Source organism: Cydia strobilella, chromosome 22 (assembly GCF_947568885.1).
Source record: "Cydia strobilella chromosome 22, ilCydStro3.1, whole genome shotgun sequence".
NCBI lineage: Eukaryota > Metazoa > Arthropoda > Insecta > Lepidoptera > Tortricidae > Cydia > Cydia strobilella.
In genome coordinates this window covers 2732545-2754520 of record NC_086062.1, presented here as the reverse complement: position 1 = coordinate 2754520, position 21976 = coordinate 2732545, and the positions used below count along the sequence as shown (strand labels likewise).

The window sequence follows — 21976 nt, the reverse complement described above, 5'->3', positions numbered from 1 at the left end:
TTTCTTAAAATTACCCCTAAACAACCCTTAAAGGTCGATAATAAAAATTCATTGACAAAGTTCACCAGCTGGGGCTTTTGCGCTTTGATCTTCGCCGCCCACGCCTCGGTGGAGGACGAGATAGTTTTACTGGATGAGGCAAAGGTAAAGGTAAAGTAGGTAGGCATTTTGTTTTCAATTGAGTCTGTTGGATGAGGCAATGGTGGTGTATGAGTCTGTTTTATTTAAACCCTTGTTTATAAGTATAATTTATTTACGACTTGTACGATTTACATCGAAGGAGAGCCACTACCCAAAGTATCTCAGTTTAAGTACTTAGGAGCGATGCTGACAGCTGATGCTAATATCGAAGCTGATGTAACCCATAGAGTGAATGCTGCCTGGCAAAGATGGAGGTCCCTTACGGGAGTTCTTTGTGTCGCTAGAATGCCGATTCAGGTAAAAGGGAAAGTTCATAAATCAGCTGTCAAACCTGCATTAATGTACGGGGTCGAATGCTGGGCCATAAAAAAAGTGCACGAAAACAAAGTCCATGTTGCAGAGATGAAGATGCTGAGATGGGCAGCAGGCGTAACAAGACTCGATAAAATACGAAACGAGTATATCAGAGGGAGTTACAAAGTTGCGCCCATCACAGATAAGATCACCGAAAGCCGATTTAGATGGTATGGCCACATAATGAGACGAACCGAAGATCACGTGGTCAGGAAGGCGCTGGCAATACCATGCACCAGAAAAGGTAGTGGAAGACCCAAAACCACTTGGCTGGCTACTATAACCCGCGACTTGGAGCGAGCCCAACTTACAGATGCGACAACCCAGGACAGACCATCCTAGCGCCTTAGAACGAGGAGAGCCGACCCCAAATGATGGGAAGTGGCAAGGAAGAGGAAGAAGAAGAAGAATTTATTTATTTTACTTCAACCTCCCTTTATAAATATTATTTATTTAATTTATTTTGTTAGCCCATTGTGTCCAACTGCTGAGCAATGGCCTCCCTTTCCTGCTCTTTCTTTTACGCATCTCTGTCTCTGGCAATTTTCGGACAATCTTTCCAAACGACGTCAAGGTCGTGCGTCGGATTTGGTAATAAGTAACTTCTAACATTCATTTCCTCATTCGAAATTGAAACGTCAGCTTGGATAATCATTAATAAAATAATCTAGGTTGTGAAACGCCAGTGATAGTTTGTTCTTCACCTCTTGTTTGTAATATGATAAGGACCCTGATCGAATTTTAGCCATCCTTCGAGAACTGTTTTTCCCGCTCTACACAGCACAGCCGAGGTGTGATAGTGAACCGCGCTAGTACCTCAAAAAGGTTTTTGGAGTTTACACCTTAAAAATCGATTTTTATAAGCCCGGGGTATGAAAATTTATAGGACTAAAATCAAATGTCACATGTCACACGTCAACTTCTTGCGCATCCCCTAACAACGGCTGTATGGAAACACTTTATTTTTACTCAATGGCAACAACAACTGTCCATTTTTCGGAGTTTTCATTATGGAGGGTATAGAAAGGATGCCAATCTCTTATGCAATAGAATTGTTGCAAAAGTGACCGCTTTCAGCTTTAAATAATAGTTCCTAATCTCTCCGGTGGCGCTAGTTAGGCTCTGGGACATGAGTATAACATGTAAGGCAACAAATAACCCGACCAAATTACGTAGGTTGTTTTTGGTAGTATTTCGGTGTATGGTGGCGCCGCCTAATTACTGTTTTTTGATGGACACTTTTCATACATAGAGATTTGGCTCCTTTATATAGTCTCCATGGTTTTCATCTTAAATAAAAAAATTCTCAATGTCAACAACAACTGTAAATAGTTTTCATCTTAAATTATATTTCGTATTTTATAATCGTTTAAAAGAGTAAACTCCAGTCATGTGTCGGAGCTGACATACTTTTTTTTTTCAGGACAGTTTTGGTTATCATCTGATTCTGACTGATATATCAAAGGTCTCACACCCACCCATTGAGTGTACCCACTCCATTAACCTCAGCCACTTCCAGCACGCCTATTACGCCCCTGTTACCAGGGCTGCTAATATTAATATAATAACCGCGTGAGAGCAACCCCGTTACATATTTAACCCTCCCTGTCGCCTTCAGTCGTTCGCCGGGCTGCTGATAAACGGTCATATTACTGACATATAGCTGTCTTGTGATATACTTACTTACTTACTACTTATTACTCCTCTGGTGCAGCGACCCAAAGTGTGTCTTAGCCTCCAACACGACAGTTCGCCACTGATCCCGGTCGGTCCTGTGCCGTTTCTTGTGATATAACATAATATAATTTCAGTTTGCCTAATTTAGTAATGATTCATCTAAAATTGAGTTGAATTGAATGATTTATGTCAGGTATTAAGTATACCAGGTATTAAAAAGATTGCTTTTTTTTTAAATTCAATTTGCTGCATTTTAAAATACAAAATGTAAGTACTTATTTTTATGTACTTTATTTGTAACTTACGTATTTTGAAATAGTTACTTAAATTTGGAAATGACTGTAACGTTAACGTTACAAAAATAGTTTTAAAAAAATATTTAAGAAGACATACGGAAACCAAGTTTTTAAAGTGATTTTATATGAACCATAAATCTTTATAGTTTTTGTCACAATTTCCGACGATTTGCCTTCTTGTAAGTACCTTTTGAGGTAAGTATCTTTTGGGCTCCTATAATTTGCCCGGGGACGTGGTAGCCGAAAAGATATAAATTTAAAAACTGTCTGAAAAAGTATCTCTTGGATACTCTATAATGGATGTTCCCCTATGGATTATTCATATAATTCCTACTTACCTACTAAAATTTTCAATGTCAGCTTATTATAATATTTATTTAATTAAGTAGAAATTAGTGAGACTGATACCTGATTCCACAGTAAGACTAAATGTAGTTTTGTGGAGCTTTGCCCATAACATACATTTGTAACTTTTTGTTGTAATAAATAACTAAACAATAAAACAAATGACGATTCACACAATACATGTCAGCAGTGCGATCCATAGATTATATGTTATTATATCTGACGCTTGTGCAACGCTGTGGATCTTTTGATTTTGCTTATATCCATAGGCAACGATGATCGCTTCCCATCAGGTGGCTCGAGTGCTTTCACTCCTTATAAAGATATTTGTAACTCTATTTTTTTTTTTAAATAATACATCTAGATTACTAACATAATATGTATAAGTTCAGGTTCAGTAGTTTAGATTAAAAAATAAAAAAAAATCTGTTTTTTTTTTTAATTTTCTAAAAAAACTGCAGCATTTTAGTGTGATTTATTTGGTGAAATAACATCTTACATCTGAACTAATAAATTGGCAAAACGGCAATCAATTTGGCTTCTGGGGCCGATGCCCCATACAAACACGGCTATAATACCCTTTGAGCTTCCTACAAAAAAACGAAAGGTAGGCCAAGGACGATTTATGACATACTAAAGTTAATTATACCTAGTGTAATTGAAGGTTGAGGGAGGCGATGGCTGAGATACGCGTCATACTCGTGAACGGGTGCTATTTGTGGAGACCGGTCTGTAATATCTGTATAAGCTTACACGGGGATCATGTTATGTTATACGTACCTATGTAACTTTACTTCTGAGTGGCATTAACTTGAGACACTTCATTCGGTTCTGGTCTGTTTGTCTGATTTAATTTCTTGTCTTTTAATTACTTATATAACAATTCAAGTCTTGGAGGCCCTTTACATCTCTAAGGATAATTTGATGATCGTTTTTTTATTACATATATATTATTTATATATTTTATGTCTGGCACTTAGATTTTTACATTTCTGAACAATTTTAGTATTTGTCTGTTGTGTATATTTTTTATTATAGTTTTTTGTTTGTGTAATTCGACCTTTAGGGACTGGATACATCTCTAACAAAGTATCTAATACCTAATTGATTCCATATTTGTAATTGTATTTAGTAATTTTTATTGCTTGTAAAAATTTGATATGTAAAAGTGTCCGCAAATAGGCAGTATTTGCTGAATAAATGATTGATGTTTTTTTGATGTATATTCATAACTTTATATTTGTTTACGACCTAACATGTTTAACGTCATTTCTGTAAGACTGAGGGGGCTCCGAAAGTTTTCGAACATAATATCACTAGGTAAGTATATCATGATTCATGGAGATAACACAAAAGACGAAAAAACACTATAATCAAACAGCAAAAGTTCATGTCTTAAGAGAATAACCTTAGCTCCTCACAACTGTAGGTATCAATAAATAGTTCCTTTTTCTACATAGAAGCAACATCATCAAAATAATGAAACGGTCGATAAGATTGGGAGCAACAAGCTAAAGTGTACTCCTAGGCGAATTCGAGTTTTTTTTATTCGATCTGTTCCGAACTTGATACTGATCTGTTAGTATCAAAAGTTTCTTCAACCAAAAACGTCACTTTTTACACAGATCATTTTGGAAACTAATCGAATAACTAAAACTCGAATTGGCCTGTCCCATTCGACGGCTGAAAGCGGCTCAGAAATCATGCAGTCTTCTAAGGGAAAGCGAACTTTATTGTGTTGGTAGGACGGTTGTTTTTTCTACACATCGAGATGGATAATTCTGAAAATTTGTTGATAGTTGAGTATGCAAGGTTTGCGGAGAAATATGATGTTCCTCACGATATTTGTACGTACCTTTACTTCTTTTATGTGAGGACTCTTCTATCTTCTGCCTTGTTTTGATATAGGTATATAAACATTGGATTTTGATGAACATAAATTGGATATTTACAGAGCCGAACTGCTCGCCATTCCCGCCGCGTGTTGAATTTAGAATTTAGAAATGATATAGTAGTTTTCAACACAAGGATTAATACCAGTAAGATATGTGTGTGTGTTTGATTGTGTGTGTGTGTGTGTGTGTGTGTGTGTGTGTGTGTGTTAGTGTTTGTATATCTGCGTTTGTTGTTTAACGTAGAAAGTCTCTCCTCAAATCTCCTCGTATGTAAGTTTTTGTTTTCAGCTATTTTGTGATGGTTGACTTACTTGCTTGAGCAGGCCGCTCAGGCTTTAGCTGTATGTACTTATTGCACTTTATGAAAACCGAAAACATACTTAATTAATAATAAAATGTAACCTAAAATTAAAACTGTAACTAATATCTAAACAACATAAAAACATGGGTGATCTTGATCTCGGTTTGCCTAATACAAATACTTATTTGTATTAAACTAGATCACCCAGGACCGATTTCACGGTCATCGGTGACCTAATTTACTCATGTCTGATAATATAATACCCGGGCATCATTTAAATCCAGAATTCATTGTTGTGCAGGCGCGGAGATGTCGCGTTGGCGCGGCGTCAATGGCGCCGGCTGAGCACGCTCGGCTAGGCGCCGATGCGCGCCTGGCTGCTCGTGTGTGCGGCGCTCGCCTTCGCGCCCGAACCGACGTCGGCGACCGCCGCGCACCCGTCTCGCGTCAGAGACGACCATATCAAAGGACAGATACTCGCCAAGGTTGGTACACTAGTCACTAATACATTCATTCATCCCGCCGGTCATCATTTGCCAATCGCCGGCTGAGCACGCTCGGCAGGCGCCGATGCGCGCCTGGCTGCACGTGTGTGCGGCGCTCATCTTCGCGCCCAGACCGACGTCGGCGACCGCCGCGCACCCGTCTCGCGTCAGAGACGACCATATCAAAGGACAGATACTCGCCAAGGTTGGTACACTAGTCACTTATACATTCATTCATTCCGCCGGTCATCATTTGCCAATCGCCGGCTGAGCACGCTCGGCAGGCGCCGATGCGCACCTGGCTGCTCGTGTGCGGCGCTCATCTTCGCGCCTGGACTGTCGTTGGCGACCGCCGCGCACCCGTCTCGCGTCAGAGACGACCATATCAAAGGACAGATACTCGCCAAGGTTGGTACACTAGTCACTTATACATTCATTCATCCCGCCGGTCATCATTTGCCAATCGCCGGCTGAGCACGCTCGGCAGGCGCCGATGCGCGCCTGGCTGCACGTGTGTGCGGCGCTCATCTTCGCGCCCAGACCGACATCGGCGACCGCCGCGCACCCGTCTCGCGTCAGAGACGACCATATCAAAGGACAGATACTCGCCAAGGTTGGTACACTAGTCACTTATACATTCATTCATTCCGCCGGTCATCATTTGCCAATCGCCGGCTGAGCACGCGCCTGGACTGTCGTTGGCGACCGCCGCGCACCCGTCTCGCGTCAGAGACGACCATATCAAATGATAGATACTCGGTAAGGTAGTCTCTCTGGTCTGCTCTGGGTGACTGATTTTCAACTGAACGTGTGTCAAAGCATTCAATACCGGCGACGAATGCACACGATGGCGATGCGTCTAGTCACCTGCAGCGTCAGTCGCCGTTTGACTGCTTTCATGTGTTATGATTACGCGACTAATTTAGGCTTAGGCAAGCCGGAACTAGCGAAGCGTCCGACTCATTAGTCTCACAAAGCTGATAGAAATAAAGTTCTCTCGTAGACCCCAAAATTCCTGTGGCTGCGCAAACCGGAGCTCTGGCTGCTATTCCACATTCAAGCATGATACCATTGATAACATTACAATGTGCCTTACCAGACTTTAACTTTGATTTAACTTCCTTAAAATAACGGTGTTCGTAGAAAAGGATAGAGGCAATTGCCAAGCAGTGGGATACTAGCCTCATAATAATTTAACTACTACTACTTCACTGGCTCAGTGACCCAAAAAAGATCTTGGCCTCTGTTACAAGTTAACGTCACTCTGCCCTATTGTACGCTTCACGCCAGTTACCCAAATCCGAGGGCGGACAGGTGTTTCATAGCTTCGTTACCGCTACGATGGCGGTATATCTGGGACGCCCAGACGGACGTTTTCCTCCCAGGTGCCCCACATACGCTCTTCTTACATCTCGATCTTCTCCCATCCTCTCTAGGTGTCCAAGTCAGCGGAGTCGTGTAAGTGTGGAGGCTCATATAAGTAAACAAACAATAATATTAACAATTTGTTCCAGCTGGGGCTTACATCGAGACCAACGCCACTGCGCGCGCCGCCTCGAGACGTGGTGCGCAAGATCCTACAGCGAGCGGCCGATCCTGTGCCAGCGCATACAGACACCGAGCCGCAAGACATGCGGGAAATCATCGCCATAGCACATAGAGGTCCACACATACACTATACTACACACACACACACACACTATAGCACACATATACTACACACATTCAGTCAGCGCATACCGAGCCGCAACATAGAGAAATAATCGCCATAGCGCCTAGAGGTCCATACGTACCTACACTAAACTAGAACACTTACACAGATAAAATATAGTCATAATACAACAACTTACACTACGTCAAACAATATACCTACACTACAACTACACATTAAGATCCTACAATACCTAAAATAGCTGAATGTGATGCAGGAAACAAATAATGTGCCTAAACGATGACTGAATGAGAAACACTATTGGTTCAGTCATCGTGCATTATCTGCTTAATTTGTCTTTTATGGATTTGGTCCTACTTATACGGATATAAAAACCTCGAAAACCCACAATTTTAACACAGGAAATCATCTTATTCATCTTAGGAGCGCTTTGCAGACTATACTTTAAAGTTAAGCCCGATGTTAAAATGTCGTGGCCCTTATGTCTTTTCTGTTATCATTTCATTACTAATATTTATGCCATACCTTACAAATTAAATAAGATCACTTTATGAAAGGACAAACGATAGTCAAGCTATTTTAAAGTTAGTAAGAATCATCATTAAATCATTTTACGGTTTAGACTCACTTGTTTTAGTCACTCGCGCGACATGTTTCCAGTAAGCAATACACGGTCGTCGTGAACGCTGCTCGCACTATTAGTGCTTGAGAAAGGAGACCTAGGCTCTCCGAAACATGTCGCGCGAGTGACTAAAACAAGTGAGTCTAAACCGTAAAATGATTTAATGTTAGTATGTCCCACAACAGTTTAAATTCGATTAGTAAGAATCATACACGGTATTTTTGTTTATAAATTAAAAAGTAGGTGGAAGCGCCTTGATTACTCCGTGTATTTTTATAAATATCATTCCATATAATTAGTTGCAAAACCATTAACTACAGGAAAATAGCCTATAATTCTAGGGTACAGCGAATAGCGGTTCGCTCTCCACGTGTTTTGATTAATTGTCATTGGTGCCCCACATCTTCAGGAGATTGGCCTCAGCCAAATTGTACGCCTTATTCCGTCATGAGCCAAGAAACTTGAGGTTTAATGTTTAAAATATAGCCCAACTTAAACTATTAACGCGTTGAAATTTGTGGTTTAGATACTTTTAATTAGAGTTTGATGTCGTTAGCGTTAGAAAGTTACATCTTTTTAAGACGATTGGTCAAAAAAGGAGGGTAATATTTTAACTTCTATTGGTGAACTTTTATATTAATCACAAAACCCAAAGTAGCGAATTATTTGAACTAATTCGTGTCAGTGTCAGTCGTGTGGACCTTTTTTTTGAAGTCAAAAATGTACTAAGATCTTCGTCTATATATTCCGTCGCTGATCTAATCCGAATATTAATAATATATCTTTTAAACTGAAACATTTTTAGACACCCTACACCGCAGCACTTAAACTTATTTCAAATCCGAAATACAGAGTAGTTTACCCGCCAGTCTCATAGGGGACAAATAAAAACTGTCAACCGACGATAAACGACCAGCGGAACGCACTCCCGAAGCATTATAGGATGTAATAAATATAACCACTCTGTTCTACCATTTGGCCAACACTGCTATGTACATAATTGCAGACTTCTGGCCCGTTTCGTTGGTAAGAACGTTATTTACATATGTAAGTAATGATTAATCGTGTTCTGTCTAGTGCCCTGGATCTAGACAAGGTTACAGTATCGTGCCAGACGTCTAGCCTAGTAATTGGCGGTTCGATCATTTTAAGGGACAAATAGAGGGTTTTTGGGTTGCAAGTGGGCATATTTTTGATATATCGGTGAGATAAAGATAATGGAGTCTAGGAAATGCTCTTATCGTAATTGTAATGGGAGAAGCTAAATTTTCTTCGTATGTTTGGTAGTGTTATTTGTGTTAGATTGTGTGTTTTTCAAGTAATTGGGAATATTACGCGAAACTCTGCGTAGGGGGCGCCAGGGCGCCACTACCACAATCTAAGGGTCTATCGTGAAACAAGATAATTTCTTTATCTTACATCTCTGTCACTCTTGCATATGCGAGCGATGAAGAGGCAGATAGCGAATTTTCGGATTCGCGTTTCCCGGTAGGTCCTCTGTAAGCAAACCGCCTTGATGCATCAATGTCATATTTTATTATCTCTGAAAACTTGTCAAAAACCTGTTAAAGGTATAGTATGTATATGTTTCTCTATGGTTTACTAAAAAGGCTAGTCCTGCACTCTGGTGGCAGAACATTGCAGTAATATCCCCTATTGAGACAGATACCGCCGTGACGTGGTAGTAGGTAGTCGATAGGTTTAAGGCGGTTGCCGCGGCTGAAGACGCTGGTTCGAATCTGGTCTCCGCCACTGGAGGGCTTGGTCATTTTTCTTTATTATATTTATGTCATGTATTTCAGTATATAATTTGTGTTGTTTTTGTGTTGAGATGCTCCTTAAATTGTTGGCTGACAATTTTCTGTGTATCTCACTGTTTTAGTTGCGGAGATCAATGTAGTTTCGATTTTTTTTTGCTAACTATTGCCAGGTCAGGCTTACTTCTCACTCCTTTAGAACAAAGCTAACTAACCTAGTAGCTACTTATTTACCGATAGTAATAACATACATTTTATTGTAATCACACAATAGTGTTCCTAATGTACAATCGAGGTCATTCCCGGTAATTTAAGGGCAAAAATCGTTTAAACGTCTTGCAGACGGCCAGGCGATATCATAAAAGTGATGTCCAGCATGAGAATGTCACTTAAAAATGTGGATGTTAAAAACAAAAGGTTAGGTCATGTAAAGTTTATTGCTGTCCATTGTCTTTGTGACGGTTGGCATTTGGAAACTAAGATAAGGAATCCAAAATGCATCATAATTGGTTACCTTTATGGGGAGGCGAAGCTTAGCCTAAACAACAACTAATAAACTGTCCTTATACCTATTGTTTGTCTCATTACCTGTTTTTACCCTTTTCACTATTTAACATAAAGAGTCCTAAAAGCATCGTAATATTCGGAATTGATTATCTCGCTCGTAAGGACCGGGGTAAAAAAAATTCCGAAGTGAAAAACCGGGAATGTTCTCGATTGTACTTACATGTGTCAAAATTGTGGGTTTATAGAATTTCACATATATTTTTACCACCTGTCCAATACCATGAAAGACAAATAAAACTCAGAATATACATATCATCTACAGAATACAAACACTTAACCCTTTGAACGCGACACCTATCGTGATCCTTGGCAGTATGCACTAAGGTTGATATCGGGCTGTAGCCACGCGCATCAGTTGACGTCCCGCCGAGTTTGTTGCCGGTCCCATATTGGGATACCCTCCTCCAATTGAGGGGGGATTTAAATCATCTTGGGGCAGAGGTGTAGGGTTACAACCGGCGTTAGTTTTATTTGACGTTCATAAGCGCATTCTAATATGACTACTTGTATAATAAACTTTCTTTATCTTATCTTTATCTGTCTTTGGCGGTCAAAGGGTTGATTATAAATAATTTTAGATATAAATAGAAAAAGCGAAATGACTCATAATTTTGGTTGAGAATTTAAAAGTTTGATAATAGTGAGAATATATTAAATAAAAACACCTTAAGGCGAGGTGTGCCTACGCTGATTGTGATATTTATTTAAAAACCGCTAATTTTGCTAGTTGATTGTTGAAACCAGCGTTACTAATTGATCGATTGCTTAAAATCAATGTCAAAAATGTAATCAAAAATTCCTCAATTCAGCCTTGTATACCTCACCATAAGAGTCCCCGGCAAACTCGGCTGAATTGCACCTTCCCATACAAACGTAGTTCCGCTCTCATTTTAAAACTACGTGTTGGATTGTAATGAATCTTTGCACATACAATGACATGAGGTATATCTAGGTCTGAAATTATTTTATATAGCTCCAGTTTATAAAATAAACGAAATAGAGCAAAAACAAGTTTTGTATGAAAAACTTAAATTCGCTGTATTTTTTTAACTATGGTATCTGAAGCTAGATAAACTAATTACAGACATAGATATATCTTATCCTATTGTAAGTACAAAGTTTCAGAGCAATCTAGCTAGTCATTTTAAAATGAGAGCGGAACTACGTTTGTATGGAGAACCGAGCTTGCACCATCGGGCTGTATAAATAATTGTTTTTTTTTATTTCAGTGTTGATAATAGAATTTGTGCTAATGTTATTTTAAATAAGTTGTTTTCAGAGAGCATTTTGAGAGCCTTCAGCTCCTTGAAGAACATAAGATCACAGGATTTGAAATGGTAAGAAAACTCTTTGTATTTTTTTATCAGTATTAAGCTTATTAAAGTATTTAAACCAAACTTATATTGGTCGGGATATAGACCGTGATTACCTTTTCTATTAGAGTTTTGAATGATTCACGGTTAGTTTCACTAGACTTATATTGACCGGGATATAGACCGTGATTACCTTTTGTATTATTTGTGAGCTCCCGATATTTCGACGTATACACAAAAGGTAATCACGGTCTATATCCCGGTCAATATAAGTCTACATTTTTGCTTTTGAGCTCCCGATATTTCGGCGTAGTTACATTACCCTTGAACAAGATGCATGTAACTGCGTCGAAATATCGGGAGCTCCAAAGCAATACAATACATCCATATCACGGGCAATATAAGTCTCTAGTGAAACTAACCGTGAATTATTCAAAATTCTTATTTAAACCATGTCACTCACGTAAATTTTAAGGCGATTAGTAAGATCATACACATTTTGTAGTATGCATAACAAGTTCAGATCCTTCCTGCAGACATAAATAACTTATACTAGAGCGGTACTGTCATAGTAAATTTTGTAACCCCAGTAAATTCACTGCCATCTGTCGACACACTTTAAAACTAAAAATAAATATTTATAAAAATACGATAAAATGTATTTAAATATGGATAAATGATTTTTTTTATTTGCATTAATTATTTTTATGATTTTGACCCATGTTCTTTCACTGATATGCGTTAAAATTGTTAAATAACAAACGAAACCGTCAACGCCATCTATACGACAGTAGGCCAAAGCTAGTAGCGCCCTCTGAACGAGAATCAAATTTTCTTGATTTTCGAGGCACGTTTTTTCCTTAGACTGTATCCGTCTATTACGGAGTTATATCTATCCTTGCTGCAGATATGTCAAAAATTAGGGAATCCAAAGCCAATTTTATCGCTACACTGGATTACATTTTTTCACTACTTGTTTGACTTGTTGAAAAAACGTAAACATAGTTACACTTCCCAGGTAGCAAAATAACGTCAAATGACGTCAGCGACGTCATAATGACGTAATAATGTCGTCATTATGACGTCGCTGACGTCATTTTACGTCATTTTGCTACCTGGGTTTTTTCCAAATCTCATAAACCTCTTCAATCCGTACTTGTTACATATTATCACGGTAGTAAATCGCTAAAGGGTAAACGGTGAGCGCAGTAAAACGAAGGGTTACTCATAAAAACGTCTTTGGGAAAGAAAGATTATGCCTCATATTTTTTGCCTCATTGTAGAGGGATATAGAATTATGGATGAGATAAGATGAGACACTGGAAAATCCTCAATTAGGTATATTTAAATTCAATCAAAATAATCATACTAAGAAAACATTTAAATCAAAAAGAAAAATACACGTTTAAAGTTTAGTGTTTTTGTTTAAAAATTCAGATTAAATAATAATATTAATTTATGTTGAATAACATGTGTTGAGAGTAACATCGATATCTTTTATTGTCGGTAAAATATTTTGCTACATCACTGCCCCATTCGTGCCCCGAGTTAGCACAGGTATGGATATAACCGATATCTATACCTATTGCCTTCTCCAAACATTTTTAAGTCCTCGCCCAGCGTTAATGTGAAAGATACGCTATCTCAGTCGGAGTTACTATTCATACGCTCTTATTCTCTGTACGTTTCTAGACATTACATTTTACTGTTCCTTTCACCGTAATAAATAGATGTTATTTTTCCTCTCCTCTACTCAGCTTTCTATCAAGTAGCTAAAGAAATAATATTACGACGCATTTTACTTATACAATTCGAGTATTTTGTGTAACTTCATTAACAGTAGGCAAACTAAAAGTACTCAATCATAGAAAAAAAACACGGTGTATACAAGAATTGCTCGTTTAAGGCCGTTCCATCGGTTTGCCGCTGTCTCTGTCACATTTCGCAAGAAAGAACGGGAAAGATCATGCGCGCCAAGTGTCAATTTTGATCGAATTTTGTCGATTTTTATTTATTTTAAAAACGTTACCTTACAATATCGAAATTCGAATGCTATGAAATTACTATTTAAGTTAAGATTGTTTTTTCTTCTTTTTTTGTTTATAGTATCACATAATAAATAACCGAGTAAAGCTGGATTAAAAGTCCGAGTTAGAGGTTACTTTGGGAATTAATTGTATCGAGCGAAGTGTCATAATTCGTGTATCGGAAGCTATGTTGTTAAAGATAATATAGTCAAGAACTACATATATTTTTTCCACGTCTACGAATATCAACGCCTCTTAGAAAAACATGGTCATATAAGGAGATTTTTCGCCTTCTGGCTCAGGGAACCGCCTTAAAGATATATCTTATACCTTTAAACGAGCAATTCTTGTATACACCGTGTTTTTTTTTCTGTTAATTTCAAGGGTGTATTCCTGAGCTTAATTCAAGTACCTTTCTCAAAGACACCGGTATTCTTAACTCCATTTCGGAGATAATCAATAATTTATTTTTTTCTTATAAGGCCCCTACGAGCATGTACCCTTGCCTTAGGGCCTGTTTGCATATTGATTAGTGTTTAGTACAAGTTCATAAATTTGATATTAAACTTAAGTACTATCTCGGACGATCGAGGTTTGAAATGACATTGATATGTCACAGTTTTCAATTGTTTGGTTAAGGGGATTCCATGCCCCAATGACCTTCGATTTGAATCCCTTAGTTTTCTAATGTTTTTTGTAGCTTATCATATTAACAGCAACGGATTTTAGCAATATAGTATCCCATATTTACTTCAAAGTTCATTGTTTTCGAAATATTTGGCATCAAAGTTGAACAATTTTAGGCCAAAAAACTTTTAGAGACGTCTAAGACGAACCCAAATATGTAGATTTCGTATAAGTAAGATCTTTCACAGCAATCGAGATACGAAAAAAGTGTTTTTTTAGACAATGTTTAAAACAATCATAAATAAATAAGTATTAATTTTTTTCACAATCCGGTAGACAAAAATGGAGATAAAAGATTGAAGAACCGATAGCCGCTTGTCTTATAATTCTATATGTAGTGCAAAAGTAGGAGATACGATTCAAAACTTGTCAAAAATCGATGAAAACCTCAGGTAGCCCCTTAAGTTAAATGTGATGTCCGTGTTACAACAACGCTATATGCAACATTTAATTACTTTTTGTTGAAAAATTTTTTTTATTTTTTATTAACTGCCCTTTACTTTTCTTAAACGTACTTAACCATATCCCGAAGTTAACGGAATTCAATAAAAACAGGGTGTATGCTTATATATTTCGAGGATCTTGGAAACAGCTCTAACGATTACGAAGGAATTTGCTATATGGGGGTTTTCGGGGGCGAAAAGTCGATCTAGCTAGTCGAGTTAGTCTTACCTCTGGGAGAACGCGCATTTTTGAGTTTCTATATGTTATCTCCCAGATATTTAACATAATAAAAACACAAAACGCCGCATCAAAACGGTCAAGTTTTAATAAAACGTCATCTCAGTCCACATAAAATTGGGAAACTGTCAATTGTCCTCGTAAAATAACGAAAATAAAGCCAGGACGAAACGAGAGAAGTCTGAAGGAATTATATAAGCGTCCGGACTTCTAGAGGTCGACATGAGTCGTAGATTATTTGGTTATTTGTAGTTCTGACTATAGGAGTTCGAGTATTGGGAGTTGTTGTTTATTAATGGATCAATGTGACATTAGGACCGATTTTTATTCCTTGTATAGTATTACCAAAGATAGATATAACTCCGTAATAGATGGATACAGTCTAAGGTAAAAAGTGCCTCGAAAATAAAAAAAATTGATTCTCGATCAGATGGCGCAACTACCTTTGGCCTACTCTCGTATAGATGGCGTTGACGGTTTCGTATGTTATTTAAAAAAAATAACTCATATCAGAAAGAAATCACTCAGAATAATATAAAAATAATTAATGCAAATATTGCAAATAAAAAAAATCATTTATCCATATATAAATACATTTTTTGATATTTTTATTTTTAGTTTTAATCGTGTGTCGATAGGTGGCAGTGAATTTACTGTGGCTACAAAATTTACTATGACAGTATCGCTCTATCCTATTATATCCTCTTTGGTATTACACACCACTTTTTAGGGTTCCGAACCCAAAGGGTAAAAACGGGACCATCTTACTAAGGCTTCTCTGTCTGTCTGTCTGTCACCAGGCTGTATCTCATGAACCGTGATAGCTAGACAGTTAAAATTTTCACAGATGATATATTTCTGTTGCCGCTATAACAACAAATACTAAAAATTACGGAACCCTCGGTGGGCGAGTCCCGACTCGCTGTCCGGTTTTTGTTAAGCTATTACAGAATGGTAAATACTTATTACGCGTTGTTTGATCCGATCCGAACCTATTGTCGCGCTTAGCATTTATATGTTAACTATAATTTTATATGTCATGTATACATAGTTAGTTCCTAATATGTACTTGTATACTGCTGTAATTTAAGCTCATTGTTTCATACTAACCTAATAAAACAATAGACAACAAAATAAAATAATAAAACAAACACAAACAAAAAAACAAAACAAAACAAAACAAAAAAATTGTCGAGGAAGTACCCTAACTTTTAATTGTAGTTTTTATTTTACCGTTTCGTCGCCATGACTGAATTATGTATCTTTACCAAATCGCAGGTTATTATAATAACGATTACCCAGAAAAGCCGCGGTCGGACAGACATGGACCTGGCGAAACTATAACTTATAGTTGACTACGGAACCCTAAAAGGGAATGAAAGTAACATTTCATACGTCACCAAATGCCATATTTATACTAGTGCCTAATTTAATATTGAAATGATTATTATAAGTACTATGATGTCGAGATCTTCTCCCAGCCAATTCTCTGACCGTTTCCCATCTCAATATGGTTATGTTATTAGGTCAATAACGTATCAAAATGCATGATTTACCGATATGGGAACAGACGATCGGGCAGTTTGATATATTCATGAATTCTTTTATTCATACATGTACAGTCGCCATCAGATATATCGGAGCGCCCGAGGTGTTCACAATATCTGAACACGCCTCTATTGTCAAGGCGTTAGAGTGCGTGTTCAGATATTGTGAACACCTCGGGCGCTCCGATATATCTGATGGCGACTGTACCAAACAGCAACACTCTTCACTGTCCATGGGTGGACCTTATGCATTTGGTAATAAGGTTTACGAACTGTCAGTTAACAGTGGGCGGTGTCATTGGCGAAATGATGAATAGATTTTTCTCTTCAAATCTAATGAGCGACATATGGTTTTATTTCTGAATGAATAGATTGTACTTTTGTGGAATGAACTGTCGCCTGCGGTATTTCCCGACGGATACGACCTTCAAACCTTCAAGAAAAGAGCGTACCTACCAAAGGGCCAGTATTTACAACCCCTCTGGTACTGTTGTCTCGTTAGCTTCCTAGGTATATCATTAAAAAAAATATTGTCTATAGATAGATAGATAGATAGATAGATAGATAGATAGATAGATAGATAGATAGATAGATAGATAGATAAATAGATAGATAGATAGATAGATAAACTGTTTATTTGTTTGCCACAATACACACAAAATATTCAAATACAAAAATGACATAGGTACACAGAACAATCCAGAAAAAAATAGAAATTACAACAACAAATAAGAGTCACACAGATTTTTACATAATAGAGAAAAAGGAAAAAATACATATAAATACTGTTTTATACAAATAAAAATCCTGTGTGCGTCGCAGCAAAACAAAAAGGTTCTGGCTCAGTACGACATAATAGAACGACACGTGACATTAGAACTGATAATAATATCTAGATTTCACCTTCATTTGGTACGAAATGCTGGTGGCCTAGCCGAGATGACAAACGTAATTAATTAATTACAACTTATTGATTATTTTTATTTTAAATAAAGTGACATTTCTAATAATATTGCATGCGCTAGGTAACCAAAATCATTGTACGTCGCAAGACATATTACAGAGAACAAATTGTTTATAACACCTGTATTCATTACCTGTAATGCACAATTGATGAATAAATGATTCTAAATGATTCTAAACGTACAATCAGGGACATTCCCGGTGAACCTTAAGGGCAAAAATAGTTTAAAAGTCTTGCAAAAGGTCAGGCGATATCATAAAAGTGATGACCAATAGCATGTCACTTAAAAACGTGAAAGTTCAGAAAAATAAAGTTAGCTCAGGTAAAGTTTATTGCCGTTCATTGTCTTTGTGATGGACGGCATTCGCAAACTAAGATAAGGAACCCAAAATGCATCCTAATTGGTTATTTTTATGGGGAGGCGAAGCTTAGCCTAAACAACAACAGCTAATAAACTGTCCTTACTACCTATTGTTTGTCTGATAACCTGTTTTTACCCTTTTCATTATTTAACATAAATAATCCTAAATGCATCGTAATTGATTAGTATCTCCAAAGAGGGTATAATAAGATAGAGCGGTACTGTCATAGTAAATTTTGTAACCACTGTAAATTCACTGCCATCTATCGACATACTTTAAAACTAAAAATGAAGATTTATAAAAATACGTTAAAATTTATTTAAATGTGGATAAATGATATTTTTATTTGCATTAATTATTTTTATATGATTTTGACCCATGTTCTTTCACTGATATGCTTTAAAGTTATAAATAACAAACTCTATACGAGAGTAGGCCAAAACTAGTGGCGCTATCTGATCGAGAATCAAATTTTCGTGATTTTCGAGGCACGTTTTCTCCTTAGACTGTATCCATCTATTACGGAGTTATATCTATCTTTGGTATCTCTATGGGCGGCGGAGTTTAGCTCGCTCGTAAAAGAAATCTGAAGTGGTTCTGAATTTTCTGGGATCGAGGTAAAAACATTCTGAACACCGGGAATGTTCCCGATTGTACATCGACAAACGCCAACGACAAGGAAAAATTTTTCGAGATGACAGCTGCTACGCAGTCATTGATTGTTTCCATACATTATTTGGGGCAATTTCTATGCTTTTCATGGCTTATTGTCGATGGCGCTTACGCCGCACAGCGTCGCGCGGCATTGTATTTATATCGGAGCGTCGTTTATTTATGTTACGAATAGCGTTCACTTTCAACGATTGTCATTCAAAAGTTCGAATGTCGCTTTATGTGACATCCAATATCCGATCATTACCATTCACAATTGTAATAATACAATTTCAGATTTGGAGACAATAGCGGCCGGTGTGAACGGCGTGTGGCTGAAGGATTGTCTGAGTAAGTAAATTTTTTGTTTTTATATTTGTTCTTTTGTAGTAATATACACGGTGGCTAATAAGATGGTATAATAAAATCAAGGTACTCTCTTCCGAGACTCGCGAACCACGTGGCTGACACAAGCCTACGTCATCGTGCTGTTAAAAGGTTCACGATGACGTAGGCTTGTGTCAGTCACGTGGTTCGCGAGTCTCGGAAGAGACCAGGCGGAGTATTATTATACCATGGTAGCTAAAAAATAAGTGCATTCCCGTTGCCAGGGAGGTTTTGGGATTATACTGAGCAACTTTTACTATGGGACCAACCCCGAAATCGCGAAAAAATTGGCTGTTTCACATTTTGGCTGGTTCATTTTCTATGGGAGAGTAATTTTTTTTTGCGATTTTGTGGTTTTTTGTGGTTTTGATTTTTAGATCACATCACTTTTTTCAATTTTCAATTTAAACTGTCTAGCTATCACGGTTCATGAGAGAGAGCCTGGTGACAGACAGACAGACAGACAGACAGACGGACAGCGGAGTCTTAGTAATAGGGTCCCATTTTTACCCTTTGGGTACGGAACCCTAAAAAAACGGTACTTGATCGTGATGTCGCTATCGATATCGATAACACACGAGTCGATATTTAATTAATCACCACACTACACGTTTCAGCCCTCGAAAACATGGGCTATTATAATAACTTCTTACCCAACATCTCAATTATGGATGGTATAGAAAGGATGCCAATCTCTTATGGCAGAATTGTTGCAAAAGTGACCGCTTGCAGCTTTAAATAATAGTTCCTAATCTCTCCAGTGGCGCTAGTTAGGCTCTGGGACGTGAGTATAACATGTAAGGCAACAAATAACCCGACCAAATTACGTAGGTTGTTTTTGGTAGTATTTCGGTGTATGGTGGCGCCGCCTAATTAATGTTTTTTTGATGGACACTTTTCATACATAGAGATTTGGCTCCTTTATATAGTCTCCATGATCTCAATAGAACACTAAACTTATAACCTCATTAAGAATAATAGGTTAGAAAGACCGTTAAAATATTTTAGTAGCACTACTTATAGTTTGAATCAATAACCGAGTACAGTGAGAGAAAAAAGTCGTTGCATTTTATATTAGCAGTAGATAGAGATAGCCTAAACAGAGGGTTGCGTAACGCCCGTGTGTGGTCCAAGTAACAAGCGGTAGTGGCTGAAAAATATTTATATTGATATATTATGATTAACCTTTCGTATGTGTGGTCAAAAATTGTGAGTTCAAATTAAACATCGTTCTACAGCAGAAGAATCGTTCTCGAGAAAAACGCAAAAAGTTTACTAATATTTTTCTCCTCCTTATTATATACAGACGAGAGTAGGTTAATTTAATACAGACATTATAAAATTAAAATTAGTGAAGGAGTTTTGAGGTTGTATTTTTTTTGCTTGGAGTTACTGTGCGTGAATATATTTTAGCGTGCAGAAACTTTTTATTAAAAACTTGATAACTTGATCGTTTTCATTGTTTTATATACATTTTTTACACAGCTAGGGTACAGTGACACCTCTGTCATCACTCATTATCATATATTTTGATGTCATATACATACCTAATTATAATTTACATAACCTGCCAATAATTTGTTAGGCAAAAAGGCGGTAAATTCGATTTTCAACAGAAATTCAGAACTACACACATTTTTAATGACGGATTGTTGTACGAGACTATAGGGGAGATTAGTCCAGAACCGTGACACGGAATAAAGATACTTTCAGATTGACGAACGCTTTGGTCACTACTGTCTACCATCTTGTAAGTTTGTCAACAAAAGTTGAATAAAGCGCGTGCCAGCGTACAGAAAATAAATAAGAATTTTTAGCGGTGCCTGATATAAAAGTTCCGTAGAATTCATCACTATACCAATTTTTCGTACGTTGACGTAAGTACAATTTGTATTTTTTATGCGATTATGTATGTATTAAGGATCAACAAAAATTACTTTGTCTGTTATTGCATTACGATTTTAGGTCAGCAGATTTATTAGTTTCTCGTAGGTACATACATACATATAGGCACGCCTATTTTCCGGAGGGGTAGTCGGAGACCACGGATTTCTACTTGCTTTGGTCCTGACATATCTATTTCGCTTCCTTTACTTTCATAACGTCCTTCAAACACGCTCGCCGGTTTAAAGTGCTCTTGACCTGGCCTTTCTTCAGGATTTCCCCGATCTGATCAGAGAAAGTCCCCCGAGGTCTACTCCTTCCAACTCCCGCTTCTTCTTCTTCCTTATACACTCTCTTTGCTTTCACTCATCTTTTTTTCTGTTCCCGTAGGTACGTTCGGGTCAAAACCGGACAGGGTAAAACCGGGTCGTCCCGGTTATGTACAAGTGTCTTTTTTTTGTACAATACACCGAAAAACGATGCTTGGGTACAATGTCTCATGTGTAAAAAAATATCTCATAAAGGGTGGGAATCTGAAGAACTTGACTAGTTCCATTGCTATTTTTAGTAAGGGAAAAAATTGGATTGTTTAGGAAAAACTGTTTTGGATAAGGCATGGGGTAAAACCTACAAATATGTTTTTTATTCAATATTTTCCTTAGCGTCCGGGTTAGACCCCACTTTTCCGCTAAGTATGTTATCTTTGACTCAGTGGTAATAATAATAATATTAGATATCACTTGGTTTTCATATTCACTTTGTAAATTCTCACTGTGACACGTGGCAAAGTCGCCAAAGAAGAGATATTTGGGAAATAAGGGCCACATTCAATTGGCACAGTGACAAATGACTATACGAGTACTTAGCAAATATTCGTTTTCGCCAAATATCGGCTTATTATTATTCACAACGACGAACATCGACTCGAATCGAATATCAGCTTTTTTACGAATATTCGTATTCAAAAGGTACTCTTACTTTTTTGAGCTTATTTAAAATTTCTGAAGTACTCAGTTTTACACAGAAAATCATTTTATGGGAGGTTAAAATTAAAATAAAAATCAAATCAAAAACAGTACAAACTTAAATTCAGGATTATCATACAGTACAAATAAAGAGCAAATCCGAAAATTGTACATTTGTATAATTCTTTGATGACAAAGTGATATTTGCAGTTGGAAGCATGTCGATGTATGGGGACAACTTCAAGGTTAAGTTTATATCTCAAGCACAGGTACAATTTGTATTCGTATGCGTAAATTTCTCATTGTACTATTCGTATTCATAAAAATACTATTCGTTACATATTAACTAACTAGCTATACTTACTTATCATCATGCAATTTTGGTGGGCAAAAGCG

At 37.3% G+C, this 21976-nt stretch overlaps 2 protein-coding genes across 2 annotated transcripts in view; both read left to right on the top strand.

The window, feature by feature from the left end:
- The window catches only part of LOC134751601 (uncharacterized), a 70284-nt gene extending 64770 nt beyond the window's left edge, over nt 1-5514 (top strand). The window contains exon 3 of the mRNA XM_063687076.1: nt 5311-5514. Coding sequence (XP_063543146.1) covers nt 5311-5514 — 204 coding nt within the window. The remainder of the gene's footprint in view (nt 1-5310) is intronic.
- A 41-nt stretch (nt 5515-5555) lies between these two features.
- LOC134751443 (uncharacterized) lies at nt 5556-11057 on the top strand. Its single transcript, XM_063686851.1, has 2 exons — nt 5556-5699; nt 7009-11057. Exons 1-2 carry the CDS (start codon nt 5580-5582, stop codon nt 7255-7257), a joined length of 369 nt encoding a protein of 122 aa, XP_063542921.1. The 5' UTR covers nt 5556-5579; the 3' UTR covers nt 7258-11057.
- Nucleotides 11058-21976: the final 10919 nt, after the last annotated feature.